General features: G+C 42.9%; 1 protein-coding gene and 1 long non-coding RNA gene across 3 annotated transcripts in view; both read right to left on the bottom strand.

Annotated features, from left to right (window-relative positions):
• MOXD1 (monooxygenase DBH like 1) overlaps nucleotides 1-7,169 on the bottom strand; it is a 54,522-nt gene extending 47,353 nt beyond the window's left edge. The window contains exons 1-2 of one of the 2 annotated variants that reach the window (XM_084514228.1): nucleotides 7,058-7,151; nucleotides 6,850-6,976 (exon numbers count right to left, since the gene is read on the bottom strand). In XM_084514228.1, the coding sequence (XP_084370354.1) occupies nucleotides 6,850-6,976; nucleotides 7,058-7,122 (192 nt within the window). In that variant the 5' untranslated portion in view covers nucleotides 7,123-7,151. Of the gene's footprint in view, nucleotides 1-6,849 lie in introns of both variants that reach the window. The other variant, XM_084514227.1, reaches the window with a different exon arrangement.
• A 2,150-nt stretch (nucleotides 7,170-9,319) lies between these two features.
• Nucleotides 9,320-19,024, bottom strand: part of LOC311433800 — a 371,170-nt gene continuing 361,465 nt past the window's right edge. Inside the window, exon 2 of the long non-coding RNA XR_014690964.1 lies at nucleotides 9,320-9,706. This is a non-coding gene — a long non-coding RNA (uncharacterized lncRNA). The remainder of the gene's footprint in view (nucleotides 9,707-19,024) is intronic.

Genomic DNA, 19,024 nt, shown 5'->3' on the forward strand with positions numbered 1-19,024 from the left:
TAAAATAAAATAAAATAAAATAAAAGATGCAAATGGGCTTTTTTATCCTCAGAGAATGTAAGCACAGCTGCACCAAGAAGTCTGACCTGAAAAGCACTACCAGCTGTTATTGCATACTTGAACAGGTGTTTATAGGACTCCCTCCCCAGATCTTTACAATGTACAAGCTCGTTTTGTTTATGGTATCCATTTCCCATGCTAAATTATATACAGCACCTTTCAACCTAAAGGAGCAGCGAACAGCTTCCAAACTGTGGCCCATCCAGCAATCGTCTTGCAGGCTTGGCTTGGGAGCAGCTCTGATTTATGTGTGTTGCCCCCCTCCAGCCAGGAGCTCCCTGCCATTCCAGCAGCAGTGGAAGAGTTGCAAGCAAGTCAAAGGACAAGCTAGGAATGGGAAATGAGGGAAAAATCAAGCTTTGTCACATCTAGTCTTCACCTGTGGTCTGCAGGCAGCTCGTGCAGTTTTGAATATCCCCAGACTACCCATCTGATGTTATCTGAGATGGGGGCTGAAGACGAGACTGGCAAAGGAATTCGGAAGCTGCAACCAACACGAAAGTTGGCAGAAGAAATCTATCCTAGTATAAATAGGATGGATAAATTGCCATAGTGTGCAAAAGAAGTGACCAAAACTTCTGTCTGAAATCAGCACCAAGCTATGTCTTTCTGGGTTTCCAAAAAAATAACTGTGGTTAACATTTCTCTTTTTTATTGTTGCATTTAATTCAGATGGAATCCTGCTGCTCATGGTTCCAGCACACACTGGATATTACCATATAAAACAAAACAAAAAAAAACACACAACTGTTTGTACATTGTATTTGGCAAGAAGTAAACAGAGCATGAGTTTACAAATAAGCAAACAAACTTTTTTCAACCCCAAATAATTACAGCTTGAGTTCAAGGCAAAGATCGTACTATACTCTTATACTCCTATGTCAGTGAAAAGCAAAGCCCACCCCCAGAAAACTAACATGAAGTAGTAGGAGTCTGAAAGCACCACTGCTTCATGTAGGAACACCTTGAGAGCATTCCAGTTGACTGATCCAAATCTTGGGATTGGCCTTCAAATGGAAAAATATCCACAGAAAAAGGTACAGCAGCAGCAATCAAACAGCTGCAAGAAGTTCCTGAAGTCAGTGGGATCAGTAAGTTCAGCTGCTGCCCTGTAAGCAGACTGGTCAGAGCTAATGGACTGATTTGTTGGGTGTGTGTTTTTTTTTAACCTACACACCAGATTAGCATGAGATGATTCATTTCTTCCTGAGAAGCCCAGATCTTAGTCACAGGGACAGCTCTGACAAGCTGCATCTCCTCCTGGTATGGTTCCAGCTACACTGCCTGAGATACACTGGAGTCAATGTAGCTTGTTTACTTCAGGTATACTGCTAACTGTCACAAGGATGGAACATTTTTATCTGTAACAAATAATAACTGGGGGGGGCTGTTTTTTAAATGTACACACATACAGACACACATTTTCCACTTCTGTGTTTACGTACCCAGATAATGCATGCACATGTGTGTACATGTACAGATATTGGCTTTGAAAAAAAAAAAAAAAAAAAGCATTTTTTATACATGAAACAATTATTTACTGAGAGACACGTCTTTGCTCATGTAAGCTGTAAGTCAAATACACTTCAGTGTATTTCTCATATCTCATTTGATGCTGCCCAGGGCTGCCATCCAGTAGCCAACAACCTACAGAAACCCTTGGTTTCTGTGGCACCCATGGAACATACAAAAACTTCACTTTCTACACACACAAATGAAAAGTACTGAATCATGGCGGGCTCTCTAGCTTGCCACACACAGGTGTAAGAAGCATCAGCAGTTGAAATATGGCATTGCTTATCAGCATGGAGAATTCGACTTTGCAACAGAGTCCCAAGGAGTCTTTACATCAAGAATAAATGTTGATTTTGGAATTTATACTCCAATTATATCAGAAGTTACAGAGCTAGATTAAAGGCTATCCTAACACAAACAGACTAGACAAAACATGTCGCAATGTGTTTTAAGGGAAAGAAAACTGTAACTAGGAGATACTGCACGATCCAATCTCACAACTGTACTTTATCGCAAAGAACTTTCCTTATACGGGAACCCATTTAAACAGCACAAGTTTTCTTGTTTTAATAACTTTAATTACTTCAATTATGAGGAAGTTTTCAAAACACTGCAGGGATTTTGAAGCACAAATATTAATGAGACTTGTTCCCAACATTTTCTCTATGTGCTTTCAAAAATCTCCCCTCATCCCTCTCCTATTTCTAAGATATGGCTTATATGGAGAATAAAACCATTACCCTGTAATTTTAAGCCTTTGCATCACTCATGGTGGCTACTTTTCCATATTGCTCCAGGTGTGAAGCTCTGCCAGTAAGAGGTACTTATTTTTGTGGAGCTGTAAAAGTTTCCTTGGTGTTGCCAAAATCCAATCTGCAAGCAACACACCAGGTATTTTGGAAACAAACAAACAAACAAAAAACAGCTTGCAAACCAGACCCCTGAGGCCTGCAAAACACAAGAGCTCCAGAATTATTCTCATCTTCTGTTCACCAATTGTTGCTTCCTTGTCCTAACTATTGTACCTCTGAAAGGGAAATACAAAGCACCCAGCCGGTGGAGATGTACGCTGTAGCGTCTCTTAATGCCCCACATTGAAGCCAAGAGGGCTCATTAGTCATCTGAAGATTTTGCCACAATGCCCGAAGGCATGAAATACCTCCAACAAAGCACCGACTGAGATATGTCAGTGTGGCACTCACTTTGCATCTCTCTTTTGGTGCCTTTCAAGTTGTTTTCTAAACACTTCTTTTGTTGCTGTTGGCATGAGTGCACTTAAAAGCAGCATATCGTTAAGTACAGAGAATGCTCACTGTTTTCTGTCCTTTAAAATCTCTTCCAAGTACTTCCCTGTGAGCAATTAAGCTAACTCCATGGGATACATTTGATAACAGATATTCTTTAGTTTGGGTGACAGTTAACAAGCAAGGCTGTAATGAATAATAAAGTACTTTTTAGTGACACACAGTCCTTATTCACCCTGAGTAGGGACTATTTTTGTGCAAGTTCAACAGAAGACTCTAACAATGCAACTCTCTTGTATAACTTGCACAAAATAGCCATTCATCAAGGAGGATTACTCTCCCCAAAATGGGTCTCTCAGCAGCTACGTGCTGTGGGTGGGGATGCACAATTCCAGACAGGGGTGGAGACCAAGGAAAAGGCATGGGTCTAGCATGAAAATGCATGCTGTGTCAATTCATAAGCATACACACACACACACACACAAAGAAGAAGGCAGGAAGGAACGCTAAATGCAAAAGCTGGAGCTGTCCCAAAAACTTTTATGAAGAGCAACACATGCTGCAAGTGACCACAGCAATATTGCAGGGAACATTTTGCTGAGTACGAGCTATTCTTCCAAGCCCACCCCCTCCCTACAATGATAAAGGTAGCTCTCAGCTCTTCAATACCAGACCCTGTTGGTATCTTCTACTTTTTCTCAAACATGCTCACCCAAACCCCACGTAGTCTGCAACTGTGCATGATGGGACTCTTAGGGACATGCTAGAATTAAGTGCTCACTGATCTGCTTCTTTTTGGTGGAGGTGGCTCCCTCAAAATACAACACTGATGTGCATGTATGCATGCATGCACGCACGCTATGTCTTCTACACCCTCCCCAAAGATGTCTAGGTTCCTGTTCCAAATACTGACTTCCCAAAATGTTACGATAATCAGTGTGTAATTTGAGAATCATTCAAAACCTCTTCAAAAAGCTACTCCAGTACTTCTCTCACATGGCATCGTAACACTTTTTACCTTAATATACTTAGAGAAAACTAAAATTATGTCTTTTGCATCTTTCCAGTCTTTACTCATTATGCCAGACCTCCCTTTCCTTAAATACAGTTCAGACATGGAAAAGCAAAGTAAAACAAGTAACCCACTACACCAAAGATCACAAAACGTCTAAAAACCAATAAAGTAAAATCCAATTTCAGATATCCAGAACTTTTGAGTCATCAGATTTTTTAAAGGAAAGGCACTGCCTGCTGATGGCGGGAATCACATCTGTTTGCTGTGAGAGGATGAAGAATAAATGCCAGAGGAAATGTTCTCTCTCCTCTCTGAAAATGAACTGGAACTTTTCCTCTGCCTCTGTACATTGCTCTCTCACAAACCAGGGAGTATCTGCTGTTAGTTCCTTTACAGAGGGTGGTAGTCTAACTTCATTTACATGTCTGCTCCCACAAGAGGACTCTTCCCTCTGAGAACACTTTCTATTTTTAGAGGAGGAGAGAGGATTTAAGGTGGGGAAAAAGCTAAATTCTCTTAAGAGACTAGCAATTTTAATGCCCACTTGAAAGGCTATAAAGGTGTTTCAGAACAACTTCGAAAAATCAGGCCACTAACTAGCGTCTCAAAACTGTGAAAGAAACCAGAAAATGACCCTTCTAAGAGTTTAGACCACGATGCACATTTTCCGATTGATGATCATGGAAAAAAAACATATTTCTAAAACCGAAAAGAAAAGTAAGTTCTTTCATTATATGGTGTACAAATCTTCCAGTGTGCAGCTAGGCATAAAACCACACACTTCCAAGGCCGCTATCTATGAAAAAAAAATAAATCTTTTTAGTAGCACATAATGTAAATGATGATATACAATTAATAAATGAAGTGTTTTAAAAATATTAACTATGTGTCTAAGTAAAGAATTAGACACTATTAAAATAGGATTCTGGAACAAGGTATTTGTTTTATATCAGTCTGTATTGCCTGTCCAGAAAAAAAAAAAAAAAAAAAAAAAAAAAAAAAACCTTTGGACAAATTTCGTTTCTTCAAAGCGTTTAGGCTATCCTCTTTGTTTCTCACCTTTCCTTCTTTCAGTGAAGGCACAGAAATATTTTTCACAGACCACCTTTTTTTAAAAGACCTCCTCCCAGTTTAAAAATAAACCTTTCTTTGCTGCCTAACTGGAGAAGAAATGGGGATAGTGAAAATACCAAGATGCCAGCAAGCTTAACAGATAGAAGTTATTTCTTCTGTGCCTTATCTACTCCAGAGCGTAACACAATAACTCATAGCACTTTGCATAGCAGATGTTTATGTGTTAAATTAGTGTTTCAGGAAAAGTATCAGCTGTTCCCTGACAGGAGGCACTTGCTACAGTCTTTCCCCTTTCTCTCCGTTTTGTATTTGCCATGTGATGTCTTTGGATGAAGAATGAAATTCTGTATACACGATATTTTTAAGGATGCTGAAAACCTATGAGGGATGTTGAAAAGAGCCACAAAAGCGCAGTGAGTGCTGGAGAAAATGACCTGCAGTGGGATACATACCGAGATGGATCTATTTATTTTATGCAAAAGAAAATAGAGGAGTGACTTGATTACAGCATATAAATTATTTTATGGGAGCTGGGTGAAGGAGACAGACTTTTAAATCTGGTAGAGAAAATGCATATCTGGAATCTAAACCTAGCCAGACAAATACTGGAAATGAGGAAGGGCAAAGGCTTGCCACTGCTACAGACTACCAAGGGAAGTGATGGATTCTCCCCTGGTGTCACTGGACACCTTTGGTTTGGATGCCTTTCCAAAATGCTTGCTTGGAAAAAGAGGATAGCCAAATTTTAGCCAAACAGAAACTTTGGTTTCTTTTAATGCTTAATATGTGTATCTTCTGAACTGTAAGGCTCCAGCAAGTCTCACATTCTGCACCTCTAAGAGCCATGCTGCTCAATGACTAGAATGGGTTTTCTTCTTATTATTAGGGGTTTGTTTGGACTGAGGTTTTCTGAAAAAAGAATAATCTTCACTTTGAAATACGAGAAAAAAATATTCTGGAAATCATTGGTTTGAACTTAAATAAGACACATATTTCGCTAAACTTGATGTAGTAAACTAATAGGAGAAAATATAGGAGAAAAATATATTTATGCTAAAAGCACCCTTTTTCTAAAAAAGGTTTGATTTTATAGCCTTGACAAACAGTAGGGAGAGATTCTTAGGCATTTGGTTTTCTTATGGCAAAAAGTTAGTTAAAATCCATACTCTTACAAAAGAAAACTCTCAAAATTTAAGCAGCAGCTTCAAAGATCAGCTAGCTCCAACGAAATGAAGCAAGACAGCTCCTCGACTGTACCGGGCATTACTCTGCCCTTAAATTGTCTCTATAAAAGTTGTTATCCAGGCAAGGAGGGTGACAGGTCGCCAAGCCGAGCCTTACTCCCCTCTCTGTCTCACGGGACGTGCTGTCCCTGCTCCCTGGCCCCACAGCAATCCCCCCAGGCTGGGGCTCAGGGGGAGACCGGCGGCGAGGGTCCCTTTCCCCAGTGCCTCTCGGAGCGGAGCTTCTCTGCAAGCCCCGGCTGAGCCCACGTCCCCAGCCACGGCCTCAGCAACACCTAGACAGCTAGGGGAAAATATCTAGGGATTTACACCAAGGCTGCCGGACTCTTCGGGGGTCACTTTGCCAGGCGAGGGACAAGTGGCGTGTCCTTTTCGGTGGCAAGGTCGGAGCATCTCCGGGTGAGGCGAGGAGGAAGACAAAGGCCGGGGCCAGCGGGGGCTGTTCCCGGAGCCACGTCCATCGGCAGCCCGGGGCGTTATAGGGAGCGAGCAGGGAGCAAGCAGGGAGCAAGCCCGGCCGGCGCCGAGCAGGGCGAGGGGAGCGGGGGAGCCGTGCGGGAGGCAGGGGGAGGCCGGCAGCGGGGGGCTGCGGGAGAACCGGGGGTCGGGGAAAGGAGGCTGGCGGGGCAAGGGGGCTCGGGGCAGGGCAGGGGAGCGGAGCGGGGGGTGCCGTCTCGGGGAAGGAGCCGGTCCTTACCTGCAGGTAGGGCTGTCCCCCCTCCACGCCCCCCACCACGATGTCCGCCGAGGCCATGCCGCCGCTGGCCGAGAGCCCGAAGCCCACGTAGCCGCGGGTGCGCACCTCCAGGCGGAAGGCGAGGGCGCTGCCGCGGCGGCCCCAGCGCAGGAGGTAGGCGGCCGCCCCGTCGAGCAGGGCGCTGTGCGGGTAGCTCCGCGACGGGGACCCGGAGCCGGCGGCCAGCAGGGCGCCCAGCACCGGCACCAGCGCCCAGGGGCGCAGCCGCCGCATCCTCTCGCCACGCGTGTGAGTGTGCGAGGCGTGTGCGCTGCCCGGGCGGCCCGGGGGGGGCCGGGAGCCCCGCTCACCCCGCCCCCGCTGCGGGCGGCACCGCGCCGGCCGGACGGCCCCGTCGGGGGTGCGCGCACCGGGGCCGCCGCCGCCGCCGCTCTGGTCGCCCCTCGGTGCCCACCCCTCGTGGGGGTCCCGTCGGCAGGACCTCGGCATCGCCCCCTTTCCCCCCGACGGGGGAAGCCCCGAGGTGCGCAGGCAGCCCGAGGTCCGCTTGGCAAAGAAGGCGCTGGGCTGCTGGAGGTGCTTTGTGCGAGGTGAAACTTACCGGGAAGAGCCCGGCAGCGCTCAGCGGGAGCGAAACGCGTGCTGCCTGGCAGCCGGCCGGGGTCTTGAGGGCTGCCGACACGAACAGCACCGGGGCAAACAGCAGCACACACCGCCGTGTGAGCCACACATCGAACTAAACACCCCTAAAATAGGAAACCTTAAAGAAAGAAAGAAAATAAAGAGAGAGAGAGAGAGAGAGAGAGAGAGAGAAAGAAGCACCAAAAATTATTTTCACCTAAAACGTCATAAGAAAAAAAGGTACCGGTGAAACGGAAATCATTTTCAAAGGGAAAATTTTCTGTGGCCTTTCTTCCCGTTATAGCAGTAACTTCAATACTGCAAACTCGGGCAACTCACAAAATAGAAAACGATGAGATGTCAGCTTGTAAGGTTGTTGTCTCAAAGCCAGCTAACAGCTACAAGGGGATGGGGATGAATCTAAGCAGAAGCTGCAAGGGCACGATACTTCTGCAGGCCACAGGTGTGGCCTCAGCACTCAAGTGTGGGACGCATCCTTAGTAAAACCACGTCTTACAGAGTTGCGCAAAATATTCTTATGTTTTATGAATGGAGGATATTTCCCAAAACGTTTATTCTGTTCTTACACAACAGAAAACCTAAGGTAAAGTTTCAGTCCTGTGGACACCATGAGCTCAGGCACCAACCTCACTCCCAGACCAATGGAGTGAGGTGCACAACTGGGAGGAGAGCTGTCGTCGTTCAACTGTGACAGTAGCCACCACTTGTGCAGAAAAAAAATGGAAAATACTTATTTAAATGTACCCTGTGATGTTTAGTAGAGATGATACTGACATCTTAGAATGTACATGACACGGGATATTCTTTTGTAGAGAGCATCTCAGGAAGCCCAGTATGCACGGGGAACAGAAGCAGGGTTCCCAGGCAGCAGGGATGCTGGGGCCAAGGGGAAGTGGAGGTGGAGGGAGGTGAGCACTGAGGAGGCTGCCCACAGGCTGTGCCACACAGGAGCAGACAGGAAACTGAAGAGCAGGCTCCCATGAACCTAGGCTCTGGGTCAGCTGAGATCATTCCAGTAAATTCAGACGAAAGCCGAGACTGCAGCACCACCTCATAACTTGGGCAAGCTGCAGAGAAGATGACCAGAGGTTTGTTACTGCGGGGTTGGTAAAAGTGGAGATGCTACAGGGAAGTCTGGTGTTTCAGGTGAGCTGCAGGGAGCCCTGCCTCGGAGCGGGACAGCCCCCAGCAGCCTGGCGTGCAGCCCAGCATCCTGTGCCTGCAGAGCCCACGGCCAGGGCTTCCCTGCTCCACCACGGCTCAGCAGCTAGCCGCAGAGTGCTGCTGGGCTTTATTTTATTTTGTGGGGAAAAATGGCATTCTGGAGGCTGAGGGCTGGGACAGAAACAATACTAGAGTTCCTGCAGTGCCCTCTGGGACCAAATGAACTTCTCTCCATGCCGCTCAAGGGTCAGCCTGCACCTTCAGAGCTGCAGAGAGCTGCTCCTGAAGGCTTTATTCACAAGCCTTGGTGACCCTTCACCAACATCTGGGGATGCTAACCTGTCCTCCAGTGACTGAGCTGAGCCCAGTGGCACTGCTTATCCCATTGTAGTGTGCATGAATCTGTAACTCGAGGAGTGCGGGAATAGCAGGCCTGCTGCTTTCCAACCTCCAGCAGATATTTTTCCATCAAAACAAACCATCCAAACAGTTTTGCACAGCTGGTGTGCTTGATCTACAAATACAGTGACAAAACCAACCTTTTTGTACTTGCTGCTATTTATAATCCTAAGAACAATACCAATGTAATAAAACTTTCCTAGTGGTGTTAGAAGAGGCACATTATGGGTAGAGAAGTGCAACCCGAAATCTCACAATAGGATACTTCAGTGACAAAACAATGTTTTTATTTCTTTATTTTTTTTCATCAGAATGAGACCAAACTCATACAAAAGTGCATTTTAAATCTGATCCTTGTCCTAGAAGCAATGCTGCAGGCAGGAGTGGGAAGCAACATCAGGTCACCACCTTCTCCTGGCTGAACCCAATCCCACCTCTTCTCTTTCAGAAGGCAGCCACCTCACCAAGCACAGAGTGATTCAGTGAGTGCTTTCCCTCTTTAGATTTCTTACTGACATTATAGAAGATGATCGTGCCTGACAGAATTACACAGCATTGCCCGTATACTAAAATACTGTGTAAAAATATGTCATTCTTGTTCATGTCACAAACATTTGAGAAAAAAAGTGCAAGATCTATAAAGCATTAAAAACTTATTACAAATGTAAACATCTTTTGATACAAACCAGTGCCTGTTGTTGCAGAAGACACTCCACCCATCAATTCCCAGAACTGTAAGAAGAGAAAAAACATGTCACAGCTGAAGCAGCAGCCTCTGCCTATTCAGGGGAAAGCTGCGCCTTGCTCGATCTCAACACAACATTTGCTTGATCTCAAACACAACATTTGCCCAAAAAAGGCTCCTGCACCAGACACCCTATGTTTAATTAGTATAGAAATCTTTGAAGCTGACTGGGTAAGGAACTTCCCGTGTCCTGCAAGAAATGCATGCAGATGCATAACATGCAATTGTGGCACCATGAACTTGTTAATAATGCTGTGAAGAATAGTATATAGCAATTGCTGAAAATAAACAAAACAAAATAAAATAAAATAAAAATTGCTGTTATGCCTATGTAAAAAGCATTTAAACTCCAGTTATGTGTTGTGTGACATTAAGATGGACTGACAAATAGAAATATAATTATATGTGTCTTAGATTAGTAACTATGAAGTGTAGTCGACCGTTTTTAAAAAGTACTTATACTTAAAGGTACATATTTAAAAATCATTTCCATCTAGGGAGGAAGCGATACATTCTGTGAAAATCCCCAAACTGGGATTGGGACAAATTGGGGTGAAAGGGAAGGAATTCTCCCACACACCTGAGGAGCTACGGCTGCACAGAAGTGCCATTGCTGACGTAGCTCGTTGCGGCACTGCCCGTGAATCAGCTCCCAGTATTGCACTGCATGAATGACTGCAACTAAGTGCTTCCTTTCATGGAGGCACTCTTAAAAGAAGTGAAAGGACAACAACCACAACCAAGAGAAATGAGAGACTCTTTGCTGTAAAGCTAGTATGCTTTTCCAACTGGTCTAATAAAAACCTTGCCCCTCCAATTTTCTCTCCCAGGAGAAGTGAGAAGTTTCTATGAACTTAACTCAAAGTATTTGGAAATTTGGCAATGCCTGCAGATACCGGTCTGCCAGTGTGGAAAAGAAAGCTAAATAATTCTGCTAATGCTCCCAGCAGAGGATTGGGAAAACTTTTTTTTTTTTTCTTCCTAAAATTGATTTTGTTTTTCTGTCCTCAGGCAAGTAATTTCAAGCATCAGCCTATATGAGCCAAAACTCAGCATAAGAACTGCCAAAAGTGTCCTGGCCTGTATTTATATGAGTCTGAGATTAACAAAGCATTTAATACTTAGGTTTAATACAGCACAGGAGAGCTCCAAAACTACACTAACTTGAGCCAGGGTTAAACTTCTTCAAGAACAGCTGGGTATGTTTGTTCCACCTACGTTCCCAGTGGTGCCAAATATTTCTTCGAGTGATTGATGTATATTACTTCATAAGAAGAATTTTATAACTCCTTGGTATGCCAACCAGAAAGCAAAAGCAGAGATACCTTCTTCTCCACTCAGCCCAGCAAAAGAAAAATGCAAAACAAATAGATAAAATGCACAGCAAGAGAATTAGAAAGATTTATAAAAGCCTTCATGCGGTTACTCTATTTACAGTGATCAATTAAATTGCAGGTAGTTTCCATTGTACAACGTAAAAATAGTTTTTGAGTGTTTAGGAAATGGGGTGGAAAAAAGACAAGTGAAAAAAAAAATCTTAAAACAGAAGATAAAAGAAGATAACAAATCAAATTCCAGACACAATTTTTACTGAAGTGCTGAGTGGTGGAGAACTTGTACCCCCACTTTTACTAATATCTTGCTTTCAGCAGGCTTCTATTTTCAGAAGATGCAATAGAGTCATATATTTTTCTTCTTAGAGCTAGTTCATGCCTTTGATATCTTTTCAGAAAAACACAGGAGTGCATAGGAACAGTAAATGCACAACTTCAGGTGTATTTGTATGGCCATGTCTCCTGAGTGCAGCTTAAAAAAAAATAAATAAATCAACAAAACAAGCATCATGCTCTTGTCTCCCAACTTAATCAAGTAGGGTAGGACAAAACAGTTGTTCCCTACCTCAAGGGTTTTGGTTATTGTTTCTCTCCAAGTCAAGTATTTTAAACAAATGTTTAACAGTAGCTGAATCATTGCATGTGCCTGAGGAAACAGCGCCTGTGGAGGCATAGGTGGAACATTTCCATCTTGCTCTTGAAGCAACTTTGGCCTTACATCAAGACAGAGGAGCTTTACACCTCTGTGTTGCCCAGCAGTCCATTCTGTGCCTCAGCATTTCAGAGGCCATATCACAGAATCATAGAGTAATTAAGGCTGGAAAAGACCTCCAAGATCATCTGGTCCAACCATCCCCTTACCACCAATATCACCCACTAAACCATGTCCCTAAGCACTACATCCAACCTTTCCTTAAACACCCCCAGGGACAATGATGCCACCACCTCCCTGGGCAACCCATTCCAATTCCTGACTGCTCTTTCTGAGAATAATTTCCTCCTAATTTCCAACCTCATACCCAACCAAATCAAGTTCAGCCCACAACCTTTCCTGCTCTCAGCACCCCACCTATGTGGGACACGAGTTGAATTACGTACCCTGGGGGGTTATTCTGTGTTGATATCCTCCAAATATAACAAGCTTCCAGCTGGAAAATCATTCTATCTATATTAATCTCTAACCCTCTCACATTCCCTGATGTCAAAATCTGTACGGCCAGTTGTCTGCGAACTGACAGAGCATAGAGCTGGGCTGCTCCCTGGGTCAGTTAGGTGTTAGGCCACTACCTGTAATCAGGCTAATGCATCGTAATTAAGTGACTCATTAAGGAACAACAGAGAGACATCATCGCTTTGCCATCTCTCCCCAGCTCCTATCAACACCTAGGGGCACCCTCGGTAGGGTAGCACCTAGCAGAGGTGCCTGTCTCCCTGAACTCGCTTGCATCTGCTAAACCTTGACAATTCCCCACAACACTAAAATCTTCCGCATGCACTTTACTTACAGGTCTTACGGATGTATCCTGTAGGCCTGAATTTATGAGAAATTCATTGCATGTAAGGAATATGAAAATAGCATATCGTTTGGAAAGAAATCGCTGTAGCTTTAAATGTACACAAACCACACCTGAAAATGCAAAAATAATAACAATAATAATATATTTAAAATAGCTGGAATTTCATACATTGTTTTTTTCAAAACAAGCTAGTGGTCCGAGGCTTCTGATTGTGGGTGGCTTAAGGTACTCCAAAATGTCTGAAATTCTGGCACTTCTAAATCAACTTCTCATAGTCCCATTAAAATAAATCAACCCATATTTTGGAGTAATGATTCAAAATGTTTGGTGATTATGCGAAACATCTGGACGGATTTGGCACAATAAAATAGTTATTCTTTTCTTATATTTTTACATCTAAAAATTGACTCCTGTACTCTTCCTCTCATATGGCAAGACAAATCCATGTATTTGGTCTAGACGCAGAGTGCAGGAAGCCAGCCAACCCCAGAAAGAACAGCCTATGCCAAGAGGACTCTTAACCACAATGACACCAGTGAAAAAAGAGTCTGACTGCTTCTCTCTGCTGTCTTAGTCAGTTCAAACATGAGAAAAAATCTGGAAAACTAAAGTTCTTAAATTATTTTTTTTAATTGGTTATAACAAGACCATAGAGACATTTTTCACAGATTTTATTGTTTAATTAAATTGTTCCTATCTCCACATAATACTAAATGTTAGAGAGATGGAGTACAAGTTAATTGGTTAACAACTTTACTATATTTTTTTTTACAAGAAAAAAAAAAAAAAAGAAAAAAATGTTGTCAGACAATTATCAGTCTGAAAGTATACCTGTGGATTTATTTATTTATTTATTTCCTTAAGGCAGGCTAACTAAAATCAAAATAGAAATGTTTGTTAGAGTAGCACACTCACTAGGTTGGAATTAACTTTGAGAGACTATCTCAGCCAAGCCCTTAGTCCAGGGCAGGCTCAGCTTTTACCTGTGCCAGACCTGAGAGGTGTCTGCCCAGCCTGACCTTTAGGATGTCCTTCAGTGCAGATTTATTTCCATTCTCTTTCCTTCACCCTTCACATAAAATTGACTGTGACCCATCACCACACGTCCCATTAGACAGTTCTGCTAGGAGGCTAATCTTCATGGAGGCAATTTAAGGCCATAACTGCTGTTCTGAACCTTATACATTTATTTGGCTGACTGGAAGCCAACACAGCCACTCCTGGAGGGGAGGAAGGCCCTTCTTGGTCCCTAGCCTTTGCTGCCTTGCTCTCCCTGTTAGTACAGTTCATAAAACAATGGGTGGATATATTTTTTCAACCTGTATGACTTTTATAAGAAGTTGAAGTCCCTACCTCTTGTATAGCTTTGACAAAGCTTGACAGACACCCATTTTTCTAAAGCTAAATGGACAATCTCCACTATTACCTAGTTGGACAGATACATACAGAAGGCATAACTTTAATTTCCCTCTCTGATTTTTAATGTAAAAATTAGCAGCACAAACACAAAATAGAAGGAGAATGGGAGGTGGGACTCAGTGCCTTTGAGGAAATAAGTTGTTCTGCAGAAGTGGAGCACATCCCCATGTGCAAATAGGCAACTATTTGCAACCCTCTGTGCAAATGGGCTGAATAGCTAGTTGAAGCTATAAATACTCACAAGAAAGAAAAATGTAGCAGAAAGAGGATGCCAAATGTACTGCATCCTTTGGACAACAATGGTAGCATCTGTTTTCCCAATGAATTCTGAAGATTGTCATGCAATTACTCCATCACATAAAAGTTTCCAGAATTCTTCAACACAGCAAAGCATTGAATGCTATCTTCTTTCTGTTGATGTCACCGGTAAATCTCCAAACACAAACAGAGCTAACCTTGCTTTTTAGAGGGAAAACATTCCTAGATGAAAAATAGCCATCTCTAAAACTTTCAAGCACACTGCCAAGCTGTTTTTTTTTTCCAAACTCCGAATGGATGTAATATATTTTGCTTTTATAAACAACAGCACCCCTGTCCCCCTGCTCCCCAAACATTTACACACACACAAGATGGCTTGTGTTTAAGTAATGAATGAAGTTGTGATTAAACATAATTTTTATATAAAGTTTATGAGGTATAAACAGGTTGGGGAATGAGTTTCTTGCTTGCTGATTTGAAGGTATACTTACTGTTAGATTTCCAAAAGATGGTGTTTAAACATGGTGATCTTTAAAACATCAGGATTTTTCACCTGGACTTTTTTGAGTTGCTTATCACAGGTGCTTTTGTCAAGTTTCTCACCTAGAAAGACAAGCACAGTTACTAGAAAAGTGAAAGGAATATGACAGAAAGCAACATTATTAAAATCCTTAAACAAATGACATCACCCCTGGACATTAGCAATGTCAGCAATGGAACACGAACTTGAGGGGACACACAGCATTCCCGAACGAGGAACACAAGAATGCAAGACTATAACATCAAGTGTAGAAAGAAAGTTACAGACACATGATAGAAAAAGTACACAGAAAGCAGTGATACTGAGTCTGTGGCTTCTTGCTGAATAACCTACAGAGCATGAACTCCCAGCAGGAAACAACAGAGAACTGGCTGTAATCCCAGTGAAAGGGGCAAGTATTGCAATGCTATGTCCCCTGTTCCAGGGTTCATGTACTAAAAAGATATTTAAGAAATTGAAAATATACAGATGATTACTGTAATACTCACTGAAGGTCTCGGGTTTTGGGCTGCTATAAGTGTCCTGTTCTTACTGAATCTGAGCAGGGTAAAAAAGTTACTGCCCCAGCCAAGTCCCAGCTACTCACCATCACTTTCCTAGTCAGGAGTTACAACTGTTCTCCCTACTCTCCCTTCCATCTCTATGCTGCTTGTGCTAGCCCTTGAAAAAAAAAATATTGCTTTTAAAATCCTTTAAGTTAGCCTACCACATTCTTGTTTTGACAACCCCCCCCCCCCCCCCCCCATCTGTTATATAGTTCTGCCCCATATTTGTGTGTGGAAGTCCGCCCTATAATCTCCTTGCAGTGTCACCACTTACTTCAGAGTAAAGCATGAAGCTGTTCAGACAGAGGTCTGCACCAGGTGGTTTGGGACTATAAGGGAATGTCCTGTCTAGTAAAATAGGCTTGGTCATTTACATCTTACTTTAAACAGACTTATTTATAAATATACATTGTTATTCTTTTATACTATAGCTATGTTAAGGATACAGTGTCATCAGTACATATTATTTTTGAATCTTTGCTCTTTTTTCAGAGACATTATGCAAGTGTTGCAGAAGAAAGAATAAGTATCATTAAAAGATTTCTAGACTCTTTGAGAAAGTTTATGTCTATACCACAGTGGATCTCAGACAGTTCTTTTAAACATCAGGAGAAAACAGCTGTCAAATGCCCCCATATGAGCACTAACTGTAAAGATTTTCAGCCATCTGATGTTCATAGGCAGAAATATTTTCAAGTTAGTGCTCACTTCAGCACAGTTAGTCTTCCAAACAAAACAGAACAAATCATTGCATGTAGCACACCATACCAATCCAAAGCATGCATACATATTATTTCAATTTTCATTGATGACAGGTTTGCAAATATACCCATGAGACCAAAGCCCAAAACACATACTCATATAAGCAATCTTTCTACATGTGGCCGTACCAGCTGGACATGACATCCAAAGACCATTTGCAGAGACTCCTGGGTGGAGCTGTATTTAACACTTTCTGGTGGTGGTATGAATATGGGTCCTTGTCTGCATTATATCCCCTCAGATGACTGTAGGTATGGTAAACTGAGAGAGTGTTAAGGTCTTCACAAAGATCATTGGAAGCAACTGCCTGTTTGCTGGCTTTTATTTTAACTGAAGCTCTAATTCCTTTTTTATTAGTCATAAGTCATGATATTAACAAAATATCATAGATTATCCCATTATGTCAAAACATTGCCGGATTGCGGGAAAAAGAAACTACCTCTTCCCATAACTGAGCTTGCTCTAAACTTCCAGGAAAGAAAAAGTATTTTACGAAAATGTTTACTTTTAATTTTGAAGATCAACACTACTCGATTGCTAAATTTACTTCAGGTCAGGTTGTGTGGTTACTTCACAGTTAGGGGTGGGAGAAAGCAGGGAAAGGTCCCACAGAAGTGCCAAAGCAGGGCTTGCCATTTACCCCGTCCCAAAGAGTCTGGCAGAAAAGCATACAGACAGAAAAACAGCTCTGATCCCCATTCCCACAGGCCTTTGGCTTAGAGCTGGCCAGGCTGCAAGCTGTAAATGTGCTGGAGCACTACTTTGGCAGAGCCAGAGGCTGTGGGGGGCACGCTGGGTGCTGGGTGAGGGAGACATTTACCTTAACTGCACACACAAACTAACAACAGTGAAAATATCAGAGCAGTGCCTTTTGTGCAGTCTGGATGTGGGAATACATGTGTACAAATCTGTCGTCTCAAATCTCCCTCACAATGAAGGGAAGGTAAAAGGCATCCCCGAGCTGCATTTTTGCAAAGGGCTGCTTTAACTAACTGTGTGCCTGCTCCACTTAGGTGCAAGGATTTCAAGCAGTTGAGTTTGTTGCTGCTATAGCCTGTGAAACATCTTGCAAGCAAAATTCTTCCACTGTCCAAGATTTCTTTACAGCATTTTGAAGACAGTGATACATTATTCGTGATGAAAACCAGAGTTTTGTTGCCCCCTGCCCTCTCAGTGTTTTCCAAGCTTCCTTTAAAACACCAATACCACTACTGCCAGCAGACCACGAGTTGTTCTGACACTGTGATGCTTCAGAGCTTGCACACCTGGACCCACAGCAGCTCTGCTTTGGAAGCAGAGCTCACCAAGGAAGCCATGACTTCATTGCTCCTCCTCAAAGCCTTTGTGGGAGCTGAAAGAGGCGGTCACTGTACACATCCGTCTGTGGCTACAACCTCAGAAGTCTCATGTGATACCAATGCTGCTGTTAAACCCTCCTTTCCAGCCTCATTGCACAATGTGTAATTTTCAGTAAGTAGTGGCATTTCATAGACTTTAAATCACAATGGCTTTTCTGTTTAGCTTCATTCATCTCTCCCTATTCCTATAAGCCTGACATCACAACAGCCAGGCTCTCAGCTTTACATTGAACAGATGATCTGCAAGTAATGAACTTTGGTTCATCAGCACAGAACTGTAATTTTGTAGTGCTAAGCACAGATCAGAGTTTGACTCCTCAGCATTCTTCAGGAGCTTCTCAATTATTTTAACACCATACCCTTGTTATGTGTACTCCAAGCCCCTGGTAGGATAGGAGGTTACATTCCCAACCCAAACTTCCCTGAAAATTGCCTGTTTACATGCTCACAGCCTCTTCTCAGAGATTTCTCTGTGAAGTACATCACCACTATTTGAAAAAGAAAAAAAATAATAATAAAAAAATCCACTGTTACTTGCTTGTTCTAGCAAATCTTTATCAAGACTGATGATGTAAAAAACAAACAAAACCCACCAAAACAAACAAAAACCATGAAGATTTCCTAGCCATTGTTTAGACATCTTGGGCCTTTCTCCCCAGCCTTTCCATCACCAGTCTGGTTTCTTACAGCTTGGGGAAAAAATGTCATCAAAGCCTGATGGCTTTGTAGATTGTCCAGGTTGTATTGAGCTTTGAGGGAAAAGACAACCAAGATAGGAATGCCCACAGATTTTTAGGCTCTATTACTATTCTGCTGCCTTAGTTTCAAGCAGGGTTTATTTATTTATTTATTCATAATAATCATTTTCTCCATCACAACTGTGGAAGCAGCACAGTTCTGAGGTGCAGTTGTCACCTCTTTATTCTCACCTGACACAACACCTTTGCATGAGCCCAGACCAGTCCCAGCCTTGCGCCATCCTGCTAAACCTATTTCATCCCATTGCTCACAGCATCTTAAAGTAAACACTCAAGGTACTTTGGCACCCATTAAAAGCAAATCAGTACTACTGGCACTCTGATGACTACTAGCCATTAAGTACTACTCAGCACAGTGGGAAGTATTCTGTAATGCACATCCACAGAAAATGTTACAATCCTGGACAAGTAGGAAAAAAAAGTCATAAAACAAAATGCTCTTAAAAACAACTTGTGCTAGAGGCTTTGTTAAACATTGTTAAATTTGCATTCTCCTGTCTCATGTTAATTTACAAGTCCCATACATTTTCTTTTTTTCTATAGTTTAGAAATTCTTGATCAAACAAACGGTTTCATAGAATCATTAGGGTCGGAAAAGACCTCCAAGATCACCTGGTCCAACCATCCCCCTACCACCAATATCACCCACTAAACCATGTCCCTAAGCACCACGTCCAACCTTTCCTTAAACGCCCCCAGGGACGGTGACTCCACCACCTCTCTGGGCAACCCG

This window comes from Aythya ferina (genome assembly GCF_964211825.1).
Source record: "Aythya ferina genome assembly, chromosome: 3".
Lineage (NCBI taxonomy): Eukaryota > Metazoa > Chordata > Aves > Anseriformes > Anatidae > Aythya > Aythya ferina.